The 19,543-nt window shown below is 33.4% G+C and overlaps 1 protein-coding gene across 3 annotated transcripts; it reads left to right on the top strand.

Annotated features, from left to right (window-relative positions):
• Positions 1-1,259: 1,259 nt before the first annotated feature.
• LOC130810328 (eukaryotic translation initiation factor 4G-like) lies at positions 1,260-17,769 on the top strand. Of its 3 annotated transcripts, none has more exons than XM_057676340.1 (9): positions 1,260-1,360; positions 4,063-4,244; positions 5,169-5,308; positions 5,433-5,564; positions 10,262-10,308; positions 10,722-10,778; positions 11,502-15,208; positions 16,677-16,871; positions 17,313-17,769. In XM_057676340.1, the coding sequence occupies exons 2-9, from the start codon at positions 4,072-4,074 to the stop codon at positions 17,650-17,652; spliced, it is 4,791 nt and encodes a 1,596-aa protein (XP_057532323.1). In that variant the 5' UTR covers positions 1,260-1,360; positions 4,063-4,071; the 3' UTR covers positions 17,653-17,769. The 3 variants fall into 3 exon arrangements, with proteins under 3 accessions (XP_057532323.1, XP_057532324.1, XP_057532322.1); XM_057676341.1 differs by lacking the exon at positions 1,260-1,360 and adding an exon at positions 2,902-3,115 and having other exon boundaries at positions 5,199-5,308; XM_057676339.1 differs by lacking the exon at positions 1,260-1,360 and adding an exon at positions 2,902-3,115.
• Positions 17,770-19,543: the final 1,774 nt, after the last annotated feature.

Here is a 19,543-nt window from a genome sequence, read left to right as displayed (position 1 = left end):
ATGGAAGAACAAGAACCACAACAACAAGATCATTATAAGCCTAGGCTCAGCAATGAGTTAAGGCATCTTATTTTCCAAGAAATGTTGTCACTAAAAGTTAGTGACTCACTTTCTCATGGTACATTTAAACGGATTGCTCAAAAACACGGTTATCATCATAGAACCATAAAATACTTAATAAATTTTTTTTTTCGAAAAGTACCTAATAAAAAAAGTTTTGCCAAAAAATACCTAATAAAATTTTTTCTTTTCCAAAGAGTAGTAATGTTTTCCTTCAATTGACCGTCAAATATAACTGTTGACTGGTCAAAATCAAAAATTCTTCATCTTCATCTTCAATTTCTTATCCAATTTAATTTCGATTTTGAGTAAAAAGTAGAGGAAGAAGATAGTGAGGAAATTGAATTGGAAAAAAAATTGAAGATGAGGAAGAAAAATTTTCGATTTTGACCAGCCAACCATTATATTTGACGGTCAACTGAAGGAAAACGTTAACTGATACTCTTTGGAAAAAAAAAATTGTTTACGTGTTTTTTGCCAAAACTTTTTTATTAGGTACTTTTTGGAAAAAAAATTTATTAGGTAATTTCTGACACTTTTCCCTTCTTTTTATTAGATTGTATGATTAAATTTAAACTCTCAAGAGAAAAGTATAAGCATAACAGGTCAATTTGTACTCTTTGACTTGTTAATCAAATATTTTTAAACTTATAATGCTATGCTTAATTATAGCTTAAATAAATTGAATTAGTATGAATCAAATACTTTTAAAATTATAAGGCTATGCTCAATTATAACTTAAATAGTAGTCCTAATACTTTTTCAAAAACTGTGTTTTATTAACTAAAAATGAGAAAGTCTTAATAAATAACGGTTATTTATAAGGTTAATAAATCAGTCTTATGTGGTAGGATATGAAGGATGAGAGTTATGTTGTTTTAATTTATCTTTTTTAATTTTATTTATTTTAATATTATTCTTTTTGTCTTTTTATAGTGATTTACAAATCACGATTATTGATTAGAAATTTTTAACTAAAAATGCCTCATCCGTACACATCACCATTTGTTCCTTGCATGAAAGTTAAGACAAAAAGTACTACTATATATTGTTTTTTTTTAAAAAAATTGCTTCTAAAAGTGTTTAGTTAGTCTGCAGATAAAGGTTAACATTTAAATTTTTTACAAAAGGCTACCTTCTATTTGCAAATAAAGGGCTATTATATTGGTAATTGAGAATGTCTTTAATGAAAGCTTCTACCTACCTACATGCAAATTACCTTCTTCAACCCAAAAAATTCTACATTCAACTTTGTGGTTTTGCAAATTAATTTTCGAGAACATCTTCACTACAGTTATAAGTAAGTATTCTTTTTATTGCTCAATTAAAATTTTTTAAATGGTTTGAATTTTGCTTTGAATTAGATTTTCCACCATTTATGGTGGATTGTTCCTTCCAAATTCTCAATCAATTAATTGATCTTGCCTTCTTTCTTTTTGCTTTCTTCTTTCTTGTTCCTTCCACCGCATCCTGAATATAAACTTCTAAAACTTTTTTAAATCCTTTTTGTGAAGCATCTCAATTCACAATTGTAAATCATCTAAAATTCCATTTTTTTTCAAGTATTTGATACTCAAATTATAAAATGCCCGTACATCCAAGAATTTGCAATTTTCTTTTTCTTCAAAGATAATGTTATTGATTAATTCTTGGTAATTGTAATTGATTAATTGAAATAAGAGGAGAGAAAATGAGAGTGAGTGAGTGAAGAAGATAAGTGTGAGGAAAGTGTGTTATTCCCTGCATCAATATTAGTATATTACAGGTAATTGAACCAAAAGTGAGAGGAGAAAAAAAAAATGAGCGAGTGAGATGAAATGAAATGAATGAGAAGAGGAGGAGAAGAAGACAGAGAAGGGGGTGAGAGTTGCATTTATGATTCTTTTTTGTTTTTTATAATAAAACTATAAAATCCAATCAAAACATAACACATGGTAATATATCCTGGAGCCTCAACCATAAACTTAAGCTTTTAGGTGAGCTGGTTCTTTGACATGGTTTTAAAAGTCAATGTGACAAGAGATCACAGGTTCGATTATCAATCACCTCTCATTTAAAGTGGAATATTCAGTGCCTATGCGCATCCACACTTCTAGCCCAATGGGCTTTCGTGTGAGAAGGCGTGTTAGAGTATATAACATATTTTCGGGCCTCAACCATCTGGTAAAACTTTTGATTGAGTTGGTTCCTTGACAAACATGTTATTCCAGATGGTCGTTACCTGGAAACTCTTTCTTTGCAAATAAACATTAAAGATTAACCCTTTGTAGAATACATTAAAGATTGAACCTTAATTTGCAGTTGAGCTAAAAGTTAAGCTTTTAGATGCAACTTTTGCTTTTTTTCTTTGAATACTCAAAAAATGATATGCAATTTTATTGAAAAAATTAATTATAGCATTTATTTTACTAGATGTGGAATTAATTATTTTAATGATACAAAAAATACGGAAATTTCTCAAGTTGAGGTTATATATTGGATTTGAGAAGTTTATGAATATGATCAATAATTCTAAATCTAAATGTCAAAATAAAGCTTATTTGATTCGTTTTAATGTAAATTAATATTTTGTTTTTATAATTTTTAATTAATTATAATTAGAAATATTTAGGATTAAATTAGTGAATTGAAGGGAGTGTGTAATTTACTTGCAATGTGGTTGTGCATTTTTAATTTTCTATATTAATGGCTTGTTATTACTTAATGTAAAAGTTCAATATTTATTTTCTTACACATCTCTATTTTTCTATCATTATTTAAAATATTTACTCATACTATTTTCTTACAAATTTTGTTATTCTCCTCATAAATCTCCAAATAAATTGGCTACTAGACTTTTTCCTTGGTGAGATCCTTAGTTTTCTGTCTTTCTATGTCCAACATAAAACATCGTCAATAAAACAAAAAACAACCCCACAATTAGTTTCTGTTTCCGCATGGTTTTTCCCGCCAATCTTTGTTCTTTCTCCCAAAAAAGAAAAGAAATCTCTCCTTTTCCCTTTCTATTTCTATTTCTATTTCTCTTCTCTTCACTTGTTCTTCTTCACTCTTTAAGGTAAAATTTTTGCCTCATTTATTCGATTTTTTTTGTCAATCTTGTTGGACACAACCCATCAAGAATAAAAATTGGAAAATATTAAATCACAGTTTTTGTAACCGTTTTTCCAACAAATCTTAATCTTAATTTTTTTTATTTTGATTGTATATATTTTAAATATTTTTAATTTTAAAGTAAAAAAGACTGAATCTTTATTGGGTTTTTGTTGATTTATTGACGGGTTGATAGAAATTTTCATATATTATTGATTACTGCTAATTCATACAATTTTGTTTGTCAATCTTAATATTAATTTTCAATTGGGTTTTTGTTGATGGGTTGATTGAAAATTTCATAATATTATTTGTTTGTCAATATGAATCTGAATTATGCAATTTTGATTGTAAATTTTATATTTTAATCCTTCTAACATAAAAAAGACTGAATCTTTATTGGGTTTTTGTTGATGGGTTGATTGAAAATTTCATATATTATTGATTCTTAGATTACTTGCTAATTTATACAATTTTTTTTGTCAATTTTAATATCAATTTTTCAATTGGGTTTTTGTTGATGGGTTGATTGAAAATTTCATACTATTATTTATTTGTCAATATGAATATGAATTATGCTATTTTGATTGTAAATTTTATATTTTAATCCTTCTAACATAAAAAAGACTGAATCTTTATTGGGTTTTTATTGATGGGTTGATTGAAAATTTCATATATTAATGATTGTTAGATTACTGCTTATTCATACAATTTTGTTTGTCAATCTTAATATCAAATTTTCAATTGAGTTTTTGTTGATGGGTTGATTGAAAATTTCATACTATTATTTGTGTGTCAATATGAATCTGAATTATTCAATTTTGATTGTAAATTTTATATTTTAGTCATTCTAAAATAAAAAAAGACTGAATCTTTATTGGGTGTTTGTTGTGATTTGCATGGGATGATCAGATAATATTTATGTCCCAAAATCAAATAAAGGGTGTAAAAAAGGGGAAGCAATACAGAAAAACAGGGGATAGTGGAAGAACAAATAACAATACATCTGATCAGCTTTACCGGAGCTTTTCCACCACCGGAAGAGGCGGTTCCTCAGCCCCTCTATCTTCTGATTCTGCTTCTACTGATTGCAGGTACTATGAACCCCTCTTGGATTTCATTTTTGTTTTAATGATTTTTTTTATATAAAACTATTTAACCCATGTATAAGACGCTTTTGTCGGTGAAATCTTGAATTGCAACATTTTGTGTTGATTGTATAGATCAATTGCAATTGGGTTTGGTCACTTTTTATTTTATCATAAATAAAATTTTATATTACATGGGTAATCTTGATTAATGTTTTCTTATCCCAAAATAGTCTCAATTATCATATTTTTTGCCTTAGTTGGGATTATTTATTTTTAGTTTTTCTTACTTAATATCGGTAATTGTTGAATGTTGTTACTTGTTAGAGTGTTAGTGCCTACTTCAAATTGTAAAACTAAATTTTTGATGAATCCTAAAGTACCCCTTTGTAGTTGTTCACGTTGAGAAATTATTAGGTAATCACTTGATATGTGAAAATTTTACCTTAGAGGTTCTTCTTTTCTTTTTTTTTTTTGTTTTTTTTTGTTTTCTGAATACCGCTATTAAGTCTTTGGTGTTCTAGTTAATCGCCAAAATGTACTCAATTTTTCACTTGTCAAGTCTCGGTGATCTATCGCGTACATGATGGGGTCACTATAGAATTATAGGGAATTTTCGGGTTGATGGTTGATGTTTCAGAATTGTCTCTTTTTGTGACTTAGTTGGCGTTTTAGGTCCTTTTGAAGGTGGGGTTTGGGTTTTTTTGTATAGGGTAGAAATATCTATCATTGTTGGTTATGCAATCATATTGTTTTTCATCCTAGGTGGTTGTTTGTTGTTGATTGTGTTCATTTGGACCATCTCAACCAACATTAGGATCCACATTGGCAGGTGGTGCTTTTTGTTGGGTTGTGGTTGGTTCATTATCTGGCTGTTTGCATTTCGATTGATTCCCTCTCTTTTTTGTGTCGCTTTTTTTAATGATTTAGTTTCAAGAAGGCTAACAATGCACAAGACAGGCAGTCGAGGGGACATCATGGATCTGTGAATACTACATCAGGCCCTAATCCTGCTTCTTCTGACGTTTATCCTGTTGTGAATTGTAATCGTGTGCAGTCGACATTACATGGTAGTTACTAGTTACCTTGTCAATAAGGGGATATTTGGGTTTATATTTGTTTTCCTTTCGAGTTTTTCTCGGTCATTCATTATTAAGTATTAACAATTTTAGCAACCCTTGGTCTTTCTTGCAGCATCATCTGCACCGGCTCAAGCTGCTGTCGAGTCAGCAGATACTTCGAGTAAGAACAACAATCACTCCGTTTCAAAAGTTCAGGCGTCCTCCATGACTCCAGACTCTACCGTACCTTTACCTCCTCCTGAAGGTATTTCTTAATTTCTCGATATTGTGTCAGTTGACGATGATAGTTTCAATTTATCAAGCCGGTAAACCATTTATGTGTCTTAGTTAAAGGGTAATAAGAAATGATACCTTTTACCTGTTAGGGCTAATGGGCTAAGTAAGAACACACCAATTTGGGAGGTGGGAAAATCCTAAGGACAACTTGTTCATAGACTATAAATCCACCCAAAATAAGGGAAACAATTGTATCAAGATGCTTGAGTACAAGAGAATACAAGTGAGAATCTTTCACTAATCTCACCTTGAGGTTTTCAAAACAGGCCCAATGATCCGACATTGACCTGACTGCAAAATGAATTTCAAATTATGTAAAAAACCAATGTGGACACAAGATGCGATCTTAAATCGACCCAAAATATCTGATCCGAAGTCAACTCAATGACCCGAATGAATACCTCTAATCTCACTTATGAAATCCCAAGGATTGCTCGACTTTAACTCACTCAAAACCTCCCTTTGTGGCTCTCGAATCCTCTCTTTATAATGCTCTCAATGTAATAGGAGCGGTTATCTCGATACATGATTAACATTTAACACTAATGTTTAATACAAAAATATTGCGGAAGTCTCAAAATGCAGAACTGTTAAAAACTTTAAATCATAAACACTGAAACTGTTTAAAACAAAAGTAAAATATTACATCTGATAAGAAATATTGTTTGCTCAAAATGAAAAAAATACGTCATTATCAAGTCATCAATAAAGATACAAAAAAACAGCTAAGTTCTTGATAAATAGTAATTGCTGCGGCCTGGATCAGAACCTGAACTAAATCCTGCAAAATGCTGTCATCCATGATACGGATGACAGCCGATTGAATCGGTCAGCGCTTAATGCCGAGCATAACTTCCTATACAGCTCAAAATACGAAAATTATATGCTACATTTTCAAAATAATAATTTAAGTATGAACTTATAATTAATTGACCCCACCATATACTTTTACCATATTCTTTTTCTGTTCCATACTTTTAAGTCATTAAGATACCATTCTCGATTTTGATAGAATTACGTTACTGCCACTTATAGAATTCGGTAATCTTAACACTTAAGTAAGTTCATTTGGTTAATACTCATAACCGTACCATGCATCATAGCATCAACACTAATCAAGTTTATCACTGATCAACAAGCACATCAATATGACACCTGATATATGTAAGGGTCTGGTTAGGTGAGGACCGTAGTCCTAAACCCTAACTGTGGTGGGAGTCGTCACCCCTCCAATACAATTTATGGTCAAGCTCTACAGGATAGGTATCTAACCCTCTGTCTTACGCCGCATTTTACGTGCCGACCAACACCGGCGCCGGGATTTTACATGCCGATCCATGGTTCGACATTACCTTACTATCAGGGTCATTCAATCAATATTCATTCACACAAGTACATCACATTTTTATTACTACAATTTGACATTGACTTTGACTTTTATCAACTTAGGTGATAACCTCTTTTATTTAATAAAATTCTTAATCAACGTAAAATTAACCTTTATGTCTTTATACATTCATTATTAAATTTTTACACATTAAATTTATTTATAACTTTATTTTTAATAGTTTGCTAAATTCACACTAATAACTTAATATTCTATTAATAGTCTATTTTCCACAAGTAGCTACTAAAATTATTTCTCGTTAAATAAGTTCCCAAAATCAATATTTCCAACTTTACAAAAAATAAAACTTTATTCTCTTCAAAAAAATCAAATATTCTAATTAAAATTCAAGTTAAAATTGCATCATTGTGATAAGTTTCCAAAATTCTACAAGTTCACCAAAAATCAATATTTCAAGTTTAGAAAAATAAGTAAACTTATTAGGTTTGCAAAAATCAGCATTCTAGTTATAAAACAAATAAAACTTATAAATTAACTAAAATCAATATTTTTAGTTTTAAAACAAATCAAACTTATAATTTTCACAAAAGTCAATATTTCTTATTATAAAACAAGTAAAACTTGTAATCTCACAAAATCAATATTTCACTCATAGTTTGAGCGACAAGTATACTAAAAATACTTTTACATCATTTTACATAAATTTTGGTCAAATAGTTAGCAAATAAAATATTTTGTACTAAATATTGATTAAAAGTTACTTTTATTATGAAATCTCATATATTCAAGAAAAACACTTCAATATTTAATAACTTATAAAAATTTCTCAAAAATATCTTTTTAAATTGTTATTTTATTATTATTATCACAAAAATAGTTGTAATGATTTAAAATAGTAAATCAAACTCTTTTATATATATATATATATATATATATATATGATAGCGGTCGAATGGCCTATGAGTGTTTTTGGCCCTTTCTACATAAAAAGAATGACTTAATCTAATTTATCATACTAAATCCTAGATTTAAATAATTTACATAACCACTTACAAAAATAAAAACTTTACGCAATAACAATATTCTTAATATAACCATACTTAATAAAAAAATAAGTTCATAAAATAATTTACTACCTTATAAACTAATTTGAAGGCTAACATAAACATATTAATAAAGTTCAAACATAAAAATTCTTAAATATAATAACATTCCTAATGTAACACATAATTCATAAACATACTAGCACTAGTTTATGACATGAATCATGCTTAATATCACTAGAATATAATTTTGCACCCAACTTCCTAAACTTGTTCAAAGATTATAAAATTAACATACTAAAAAATACTTTTAGCATACACATACTTAATATAATCTTGATCATAATTTCATTAAACTAACTTCCTACTAAAACATATCAGTATATTTCATACTTTGCATATTATAAAGTAAATATAATGTAAAATTCCACAAAGAGAGTAGGAAAAGAAGTTATACCATACTAACACTAAGGATTAGTACTAAGTACTAATTAGGAAAATAATAAGAAATAAGACCCTCCAAGATAGATAATAATGCTCCAAAGATAATTAATCCAAACTCCCAAAATAATGATGATCTTCTAAACTCCAAAAATAATTAAATCGCAACTCCAAAAAAAAAAATGATATATTAAGTAACCAAAGTAATAACCCAATAATGCTCCATAATGATGATGATTTAAGCTAAATAAAGAGTGTTCTAAGCTCTATCTTCTTGAATTTCTTCAATTAATAATAAAGGTATTAAGGTAATAAGATTTTAATGAAGTGAAAATATAAGAAAAAATGTTAGAAAAATTTGATGATGGTGGTGTAAGTGGTCTCATGGCTAAGGGGTATTTATAATGGGTTTGGGCAACTTTGTAGTTCATTAGATTGTATGAAAAAGAGTGTTAGGAGTATAGAAGATGGTTAACTTGTGTAAGTGATTTAGAGTGTGTGAGTAAATGTGTAAGAGTTGGAGTGTGTAAGTGAATGTGTAAGAGTTTGGAGTGTAGAAGAAGGTTAGCTTGTGTATGGAAATGGTGATAGCTTGTGTAAGTGATGACATCATGGATTACTATAGAATGGATTTTGGTCCATCAAATTTTTTTCTAGTATGTACAAGTGAATATACTTTAAAATAATGGGTAAATTTGATCATGGAAATATGTAGTTTACTTAGAAAATTTTGGTTAAACTATACTTAAAGTTAATAATAAAAATACGACTCATTTTTATGTATAAAATAGTTAAATCAAAGTTATATGGTTAAAATAATAAGTAGTAATGTTAGTTTAAGGAAGAAAGTTAAAACGTAACGTTTTACAAACCGTGAATATAATAATAAAATTTTACTTTTCGTACTATAAAATAATAAAATAATATTTTAGTGCCTATAAAAAGATTTTAAACAAAATAATATTCTAAAGTTTAATATATGAAAGAAATTACAAAATCGGAAAAGGTTTAGGAACTAAAGATGGTTTGAAATAGATAACCAAAGGATTAGAAATTTGAATTGAAAATTCGGAATAATCAATCGCAAGATTAAGATCAAGAATTTTGAGTCTGTAACACTCAAACCCTAAGAGAAAACCCCAACAAAAGCTCTCTCATTTTATGGAGAAAATGTGTTATAAGGGTTTTATATGAGAGGAAGAAATAAGGGGATTTTATCTCGTTAACAAGAATAGAGGACAAGTGCTTGAATTAGTGCACCTACTGCTTGTTCGAGCACAAACACACAATACTATCCAGAAGCTTCAATATGCGGATGGGGGGGGGGGGGGGTTGGGGTGCTTGAATAAGCAATCCTAGTGCTCAAACGAGCACCCATTAGGCAAGAGATTCCTTGCTTCATTCGAGCAATGCTTCACCTTGCTTCAAGCCATGCTTCAACACCTCCTTGTTCTCCTTTCTTTCCCACAACATATACCACCTTAAGCACACACATGGAGTGGTTATGAGTCACACTCAACATTACTTTTCCTTGTACTTTCTCCGTTCCAAAATACTTGCACCATTTGACTTTTCACGCAGTTTAATGCACTTATTCAATCCTTAATATCTTTAATAATGTATAATAAAAAATTATAAAAATTTGATAATGTTTGCATTGAGACAAATCAAACAAGATTCCATTTGACCATGTTTTAACTTATAGAAATTAAAAACTAATCACAAATTAAAGGTGATTGAATAAATAGTGCATTATCTTGTAATGTTGTAAGTAATATGAAACAGAGGAAGTATAGTTTTGCGTCATTCTGATTCATCCCATCCTTTTGTCAGGAGGAGGTAAGGCATTTCCTCTTCAATTTGGATCTATAATCATGGAGGTATGTCGCTACTTTTTTCTTTTTTAATGAAATAGCTACAGACTGCATTTAATTTATGCTGCTTTTTTACTGATATTTCTATGCTTTGGATTAATCAGATCAACAATGTGATAAGTCTTTACTAGGAACACATTTTTTGTTGGTGGGTGTAAGCATAGATTAGTTTGAACCAATAAGCATAAAAGTAATTATCCTTTAAGTTATGTTAGAAAGTCTTCCCACAACAAAACAAAAGTAATTAGATTTCATTGAGTTTATTGCATATGGAAGTTGGGAGGACGAACGGTTTGCATTCCGTCTTGCAGCATCACTCACAATGAATAAGACAAATGATTGGGGAGGAGATGCTTGTGAAGTTGATAAAAACCATAGTCTATTTTTAAGAATTCAGCTGTGTTTTATGTCTCCTGTAGGTTCCAGCACGAACCATCTCGGCTCCACCAGGTTTGGATGAGCAGAAGCGTGATCAGGTTTGTTGTCCTTATATTTTCTTGCTGTTAGACCAAAATCTTGTTATTTTATTTTCGGTTTATCCCTTGGCATACTGTACCACTAACTCGAAACGTATAATTTGTTGTTCTATAAGGTTTAGGTCCAATTCAGAGAGCGCATACCATTTCATATAGAGGTGTATAAAACAGACCCGATGACCCGAAATTTACCCGAACTTGTCACAGAACCCGATTTGACCCGACGTCAAAAATGATTTACAATTATGTAAAAAACAATATGGACACAAAACCCGATTTCAGACCAACCCGAAACACATAACACGAAATTAACCCAATGACCCGAATGAACACCCCTAATTCCTTATATGTTAGGTGATTGACATATTGTTGACTCATTAATCCCTTGTTTATGATGTTTCCGTTACACTGAAGCCAATCAACCATCTGAGTCTCCCTTTCTTATATTCCGAAATAGCTACTTAGGCAACACCTTTTTAGTTTCTTATCAAGGAGCTATGAGAACAGTCTCTTTGAAGTTCTTGATGTCAAGTTGCTTACATATGACCTCTTACATATGACCACTAACTCGAAGCGTTATTTTTATGCTCTCTAGATTATGCTTTAGAAAGTGTATTTGTTTTCTGATGACGATGGTCTGTACGTAAAGGTCATTAGGTTGAAGCATCTCTTGTTTTGTTTATTGATCTATACTTAAGTCCCTTGCATTTCCTGGCCGTGCAGGAACATTCTGCTGCTGCAAGGGCTGCACCTGCTAATCCAGTACCAAATGCTTCTAAACAGAAAGAACCTCAAAAGCATGTTCATTCTGAACCACCAATTGCCCAAGAAACCCATACGGTTTCAGAGGTCAACCGAGATGTGCAACTGATATCTGCACCGTCTTCTATTCGACCAATGCAAGGTCACCGGCCTGCTCTTCATCCTATGGCAGGGATGCCTGTGCCTATACCGTATCAGCCATACCTACCTCCTCCCCACTTGCCATTTTGTGGCCCCAATCTGCAAATCCCGGCTCATCAAATGCCAATGCCGAGGCCACCACATCTAGTAAACCCACCTCAAGTTCAGCAACGAGGTTTTTTACCTGGTCTTCCACACCATCCTAATCAAGGAATTATCCATCAAGGTCCAAGCTTTGGATTCAACCCTCATCTGGGACCACCGTTTCCTCATCACCCAGGAAATTTAGCAATGCCAATGCCACCTCCATTTAGTTTGCCGCAGCCTGGAAACGGTGGAAATGCTCGTAAAACCGTGAAGATAACTCATCCGGAAACACGCGAGGAGTTGAGACTAGATAAAATTGATGGGTGTTCACCTAGTTCAAGGTCACATCAGATGGGTCCTCAACCATTTCAATCTGTGCCGTCTTATGCTCCAATGCACCCAAGTGGCTACTTCTCCGCTCCCTATACTCCAGGTCCTCCGGTTTTTCCAGTTCCAAATTCTTTTCCTCCTACAAGCACCCAGTTACAATTACATGCTAGTTCTCAGGCTTTCAAGGCACAACCAACTATGCTTTTCATGAACCAATCTACTTCTAATGCTTTAAGGCACGGGGGTTCGGAGTTATCCAATTCAGATTTGGCTCAGAGTGTTCATATTGTGTTACCTTCTGTAACTTCACCACCAATGACCGTTAAAGCAGCTGCAGATATTACAGCAGATAAGGGTACAGACTCAGATACATCTGTTCGGTCAGTTGAGGAAGCAAAGGCAGATGTCTCTTCTGTGGAACCAAAATCCGATTCTTCTAGCTTGAAAGAGTCGAATACATCCGTTCGGTCCGATAAGGATGTCGTCATGAAGGAAAATGTTGTAAAGTTGGACTCCATGAAGGATATACAGCAGCCACAGAACAAGGACGTTTCTGTTGCAGCGTCAACTGCGACTCCTTCGGTTGATCTTGGTGCTGCGAATGCTGCAGAAAAAGATCACGACTCTAAACATGGTGGCGGACTTTTGCAAGAAACCGAGCAAAATGGGGAAAAGGAAGTTGGGAAGCTGCCATCAGGTCATGGTTTGAAGACCACATATATTGTCAAAAGAACTGCTGGTTCTGAAGCTTCTCAGGGAGAATCTGAATCTGTTAAGACTGGAATCGAGAGTGACAAAATCGCACCTGTTAATGTGTCGAAACTTATGTTGGATAATGAAGCAGCTCCCGCTTCTGTTAAATTTCCTGAAACCAATCTAGGGAACGAAGTGGAGATCATAGAGAGATCAAGACCAGCTTCTATTTCAGGCGTTTCTTCGGTGATAAATAAAACTTCTGCGGACCCATATAAGATAAAGAATAATAGGGGGAAGAAGAAACGGAAAGAAATGCTTCAGAAAGCCGATGCTCTTGGGACAAGTTCTGATTTGTATATGGCCTACAAAGGTCCTGAGGAGAAGGAAGAAAGTGGTGTTTCTGGAGAAGGTGCTACGACGAGTAACTTAAAGTGTTCATTGCATGCTGGAGTTGAAAATTGTTCGACAAAGAAAAAGGATGAGCTTAGAAAACTAGAGCTTGAAGATTGGGAAGATGCTGTAGATGGGTCGACACCGAAGTTGGAGTCCTCAGTTAGAGGGGACAATAGAGCTAAAAAGTATTCAAGAGATTTTCTTCTTACTTTTTCAGAGCAATGTACCGACTTGCCTGACGGGTTTCAGATTATGCCCGACATTGCTGATATATTATCTCTTTGCAATGCTAGTGGTTCTCATAACAATCGTGAATATGGTAGTTCCGGAAAAAAAGTCGATAGGGCTGGAGCTGCTCGACATGATCATTGTGTTAATGGGATGATGAATGCTGATAGGTGGGATAAATCTGGTGCACAAGTTTCTAATCGGGATCCAGGGATAGATCTTGGCTACGGTAATTATGTGATGGGATTTCGGCCTAATTCAAGCCCCAATTATGGCGTTAGAAACATTCAGCACCCTGGTGGGGTTCTTTCTGGGCCATCACACTCAATGGGGTTTCAGGGAACACAGAGTAACTACCCTGAAACGGAACGCTGGAAAAAAGCCACGGGTTTCAACAAAGGTTTGATGCCGGTTCCTCAGAGTCCGGCACTGATGATGCATAGAGCCGAGAATAAGTATGAAGTGGGTAAGGTTAGTGATGAAGAGCAGGCAAAACAAAGGAGATTAAAGGCGATTCTAAATAAGCTTACTCCTCAGAATTTCAACAAACTGTTTGCGCAAGTTAAAGAAGTTAATATCGACAATGTCGTGACTCTAAGTGGAGTCATCTCTCAGATTTTTGACAAGGCTCTTACAGAACCAACATTCTGTGAAATGTATGCTAACTTTTGCCATCATTTGGCTTCGGAATTACCAGACCTTAGTGTAGATGATGAGAAGATCACCTTCAAGCGGCTGCTTCTTAATAAGTGCCAGGAGGAATTCGAGAGGAATGAACGGGAAGAAGAAGAAGCGAACAAGGCTGACGGGGATATTGAGCAAACTGAGGAGGAGAGAGAACAAAAGAGATTGAATACACGAAGACGTATGTTGGGTAACATTAGATTGATCGGAGAGTTATACAAGAAGAGGATGCTAACGGAGAGAATAATGCATGAATGCATAAAGAAGTTGTTGGGGCAATATCAAAATCCCGATGAAGAAAATATCGAAGCATTGTGCAAGTTGATGAGCACAATCGGCGTGATGATTGATCACTACAAAGCTAAGGAACATATGGATGCCTATTTTGACATCATGGGGCAGTTATCCAATAACATGAAGCTATCTTCAAGAGTGAGGTTCATGTTGAAGGATGCCATTGATCTTAGGAAGAACAAATGGCAACAGAGAAGGAAAGTTGAAGGGCCGAAAAAGATCGAGGAAGTGCATAGAGATGCTGCTCAAGAAAGGCTTGGCCAAGCCGGAAGATTTAATCATGGGCAGAGCTTGAACTCTGCAATGAGAAGGGGTCAAAGTCAAACTGTAGAATATATTCCAAAGGGCTCCATGTTATCCTCTTCAGTGGGTCCGATGGGTGGCTTCAGAAGTTCGAGTACTCAGGTTCGTGGATATGGCGGAAAGGATATACGAATGGATGATGGCTCTTCTAAGAGCAGAATTCTTTCAGTGCCTTCGCCCCATCGCTCTTTGGGTGATCAGCCAATTACGCTTGGACCTCAAGGTGGTCTTGCTAAGGGCATGTCATGTAGAGGGAAGCCCCCTGTTAGTGGTTCGAACGGTTTCAATAGCGCGTTAGAGCGTGGAGTACGTACCATGGAAGATCAATTTACAAGACAGACAGAAAGATTTGATGAACCGGTGGCTCATGATCATTCCGATGGCCTACAACCCGATTCAATGAACACAATTAGGGATGTGAAAAACCCTAATGAAAGCATTATCTCAGGAAAGGTGTGGCCTGAAGAACACTTTAGAGACAAGTCTGTGGCAGCCATTAAAGAATTTTACAGGTATGATCTAACTGTTATGATTTTTTCACATTCTACTTATTACTTTCCCTTTTGCTTTTAAAGACATTCTTTACGTTTTTCATTCGAAAAAGCATAGCTTTCGTGAGACTTCAATTTAAGGGAAGGGCAATATGGGTATATATGTTGTGCCGAGAGCGTATAATATTATCATACAAGTTCAGCTAGATGTCTATTTACTATGTGAAACGACATGAACCTTTCTAAGCTATGATGATTCACTACTACCTGGGATTGGGATTGGGATTGGGTACCATCAGAAATCATCTATATCATAGTTAGGCTTTGTTTCTAAATCCACAGTTTGTATCATTAATGCCACTGAGATATTCTTTACGCGGATGCTCGAAAGACTGAAAAAAAAAATTGCTCTTTGTACATTTCGGCTTGTTTGGGTGATTGAATTGTCCTTCTAAAACTCTAGTTGATTTTTTGTGATTCACTCACATTCAAAACTCCTGGATACTCATTTAAGGATTGCTTTACTTACAGTTATTCAACAAACAAAAAACAACTCCAAAAATTTACTTCGTTATTCTTGTTAAAAATGTTAATGATGCTTTTATTATAAATTAAATTCTGTATTTAGGATAAGAAACTAAGACTTCTACCTTGATTAGACTATTACAGTACTCATAATCTACGTTACTCGGTCTCTTCATTTTGCTTCACGTACCCGTGTTCGATCCTTGATGCTTGAACATTGGTATGGCACTTAGACACTTCATTTTAGGCATAAAATTGAATATTTAGACATGTCCAACACTTGAACACGTACCAGTATCCGATATCAGCATCTGGGTCCAAGTAACATAGCTCCTAGTACAACTCAAGTTCAGTCTGTGAACTCTTAATTGTAGATGGATCAAGGTGAATTAAAAATAAAACATTCTAAAGAGATATGTTGATGGATTTCCTAATCTCGAACTTTGTCGCTTCACAACCTATCAACTTGAACGGCATCTTTTTGTGACTTTCTGTCAATAGAAAGCAGATCTTGCACCTTGCTTGAATATGTTATGGTGCACTAGGTGCACTAGTACTACTCCACATACTTTGATGTGTCTATTATACTTTTAACTTGAAAAATCTTCCTAGAGAGATCAAGAGAAGATATTAGAGAGTGAACTTAATGCCTTTAATTAAGATTAATGGAGTTGTTGGCGATGGAGGGAGTATACTCTTTATAAGCGCCCGTTTCATGTTGAGACGGTCTCATACAAGACTAGCTGAAAGTAAAACCTAACACTTTTTTAACGGTCATTATGGAATGCAATAATTCCCAAATCGAAGTTTCAATGAATTCTGTAACTTATTTTTCTCAATTTGGTGGTCTTTTTTAAGCAAGAACTTTTGATTCGGATATTCACATTTATTTATAAAAACCAAAAAATCCATGTTTAGTCGGTTAGTCTTAGCTCATAATCAATGTTTACTTTTTTTTTTCTAGTGCAAATGATGAGAAGGAAGTTGCATTGTGCATCAAGGATTTGAATGCTCCAAAGTTCAACCCTACAGTTATTTCTATTTGGGTTGCTGATGCTTATGAAAGGAAAGACTTGGAGCGGGATATGTTGGCAAAATTGCTTGTCAATCTCACAAAGGCTCGAGACGACATGTTCAGTCCACAACAGCTTATTAAAGGGTAAGAGTTTACTTATGAAATATATCATTATCTTTGTGCCTATTTATTTCTAGATTTATGGATGAATGGGGTGGGTTTCAAGATCAAATTGTTCTTGTTTGGTAGAATTGGACAATTTGGGTGAGGGTGAGGGTGAGGGTCTGGTTTTTACACTCCTACTCTCTCTAGCGGTCTAGCCAGTATGCCAATGAGCCACGGCTTTTTTAGGCGGCATTTGCGAAGACCGCATGCATTCACCCTTGTCAATAATACCATTAAACGGCTCCCACCTATGAGGGATTATTTTCGATTGACATGCCTGGGTAGCATTAAAGTATTGAGAGCCAAGCTTCTCAGGATCATAAGGGCTCGGAATGTTCTACTGCAACGTTTACTGCCAAGAACACGTCTTTTTTCCCCTTTTGTGTTACTTCTAATCATAATGTTTTCTATGTTCACCAGCTTCGAATTGGTTTTGGAAAATCTGGAGGATACGGTTATTGAAGCCCCAAAAGCACCAGAATATCTAGGCCGAATTCTTGCAAAAGTCATCATAGAAGACGTCCTGCCCTTGAAAGACGTGGCTAGATTAATACACAAAGGCGGGGAGCAACCTGGGCGTCTTTTGGAAATCGGCTTGGCTGGTGATGTTCTTGGAAACGTCTTAGAGACGATAAAGTCGGAGAAAGGAGAATTAACCTTGATGGAGATTCAAAAAAGCTCCGATCTTCAGATTGACGATTTCCGACCTCCAAATCCTCTCAAATCTAAAAAACTAGAGTTGTTTCTTAGTAGAATCTGATGATGATGGTTCATTTTAAGCTGTTTTTTTTGACATCAAACTTGTGCTTTAAGCACTAAGATTGTCTTTTTTCAGCTTCCCTATTATTAATGAGCAAATTGACATTAATTTGCAATATCGGTCTCTCTTTTACTTTTGTTTATCGATATTTTGCTATGAACAACAACAATGTCAAATTTTCAATTCCAAAAGATTAAGATTGGCTAGTTGTGTTTGGAAACAAGTAATTTATTTTAAATTGTAGATTTCAGTAATGAAATCACAAAGGAAGAATTTGAGGTTTATAGGTTTTAAAAAGTTCTCAAATTCTCAACTATACACACTTTTAAAACAATGGTCGAATTTCATTAATTTGCCAAACATTAAATTTTGAGTCGGTCCTAGATTTTCAAATGAAATCATCATTTTCAAACATAGCATTATACAAAAGCAATTTCAAATCATCGGAAATTTTTAATTTCAAAAGCTCTATGCGATTAGACACCTTGTATATGCCCAAAACCACCCCTGCGTCCACATAAATCTAATCTAGTAATCATAGCTTAAGAAAGCTATAATTTTAAAAACTAAACACAATTTCAATACTCCAAATAGTTGATTTACAGTTGTAACATGAAGATCAAGAATACCAATTACCAAACTTAGAGCATCAAAGTTTTAAACTTTAAAGAAGAGCTGGATGAATCTCTTGTGCTTGACACAGTATTTGTCATCGAGTAATATTCAGATTGATATTTTGCATGTCCCGAAACTTTGGACAACCAATTACTCCTATAAAGGAGAGATCCATGTTCAATGATTGTCCATTCTTTTGCAAACTCTTTTTTTTAAGTGATTTTATATTATCTATTTTCATATTCATATCGTATATAATTTGTTTTGTTATTTGGAGATTGATGAGTGATATAATTATTATATGAGTATGCTCGACTTTGGGTTGAAAGTTATTATTTTAGTAAAGAATAAGGGATAAAATTTGAACTCATAACCTCTATTTTAAAAATTCGTCTTAACCTTAAAGTCAAATCCAATGTAAGTAAAATTTGTTTAGAATAATTCAATTTTTTACTAATTTTTCTATAATATGAGTAATATTGAATAACCCTAATTTTTGGGTATTCTCTTAGAATGCACTGAGGTTATCTACTGCCTGTACTACATGTTATTTTGAAAATAAATTAAAAAAGAAAACTTAAGTTCACGGAGGACTAGGCCCCTGTCGGCTGACCTCAAAATCCATGTTGTAGTTGATACTCCAATTGTCCTTTTGAGTTTGTTAGCTTACAAGCCGTCATAAGCTCGTGTGGACAAGTTCACATAAAAAGAGAGCTGAATATACACAAATTTGATAAGGATTCCATCTAAACTAGATATGATAATTGGAGGAATAGTAAATGTAAGATCTCCATAATCTTTAAGTCTCAACACTAGCATAGGGTAGATTTGTTTTTTAAGAATTGGTAGAGTAATAAAGACAAAGACAAACAAATATGACAAAAACCTTGTATTTTGTTAAGTTAAAATGCATTATTCAACAAGATGCAACTTAGGTTGAGAGCTAAATCTCTCTCATTCGCTCATTCTTCCATTGCATGATCCATGCTAGTTGCTATCTTTGCATCAAAGACAAAAACGTGAGTTGTAAGACGAATATGAAGAGTTGTAATATTTTATGTTTAAACCTAAATATAATATAAAATTAAAAAAAAATTAAATTACGTGAATGATATTAAAATAAAATTTAAATGTGCTGATGAGACTAAAAAATATAATTAGATTAAATTTTAAATCAGAAAATGATGTGTAATAAGAGGCAATTTTAAACATAAAAATTAGGTGCAAATTCTAATTACTACTCCGTCTTTTTGAATTTGTCTTTTTTAATATTTTT

The sequence above is a fragment of the Amaranthus tricolor genome, chromosome 4 (assembly GCF_026212465.1).
Source record: "Amaranthus tricolor cultivar Red isolate AtriRed21 chromosome 4, ASM2621246v1, whole genome shotgun sequence".
NCBI lineage: Eukaryota > Viridiplantae > Streptophyta > Magnoliopsida > Caryophyllales > Amaranthaceae > Amaranthus > Amaranthus tricolor.
The sequence above is the reverse complement of the archived record's forward strand: the minus strand, read 5'-3'. Positions and strand labels throughout refer to the sequence as shown.

Coding starts and splice junctions, on each gene's coding strand:
- LOC130810328 (XM_057676340.1), top strand. CDS start 4,072: ATGTCCCAAAATCAAATAAAGGGTGTAAAAAAGGGGAAGCAATACAGA. Junction 5,565..10,261: donor ACCTTTACCTCCTCCTGAAG/GTATTTCTTAAT, acceptor TCCTTTTGTCAG/GAGGAGGTAAGGCATTTCCT. Junction 16,872..17,312: donor CCACAACAGCTTATTAAAGG/GTAAGAGTTTAC, acceptor TATGTTCACCAG/CTTCGAATTGGTTTTGGAAA.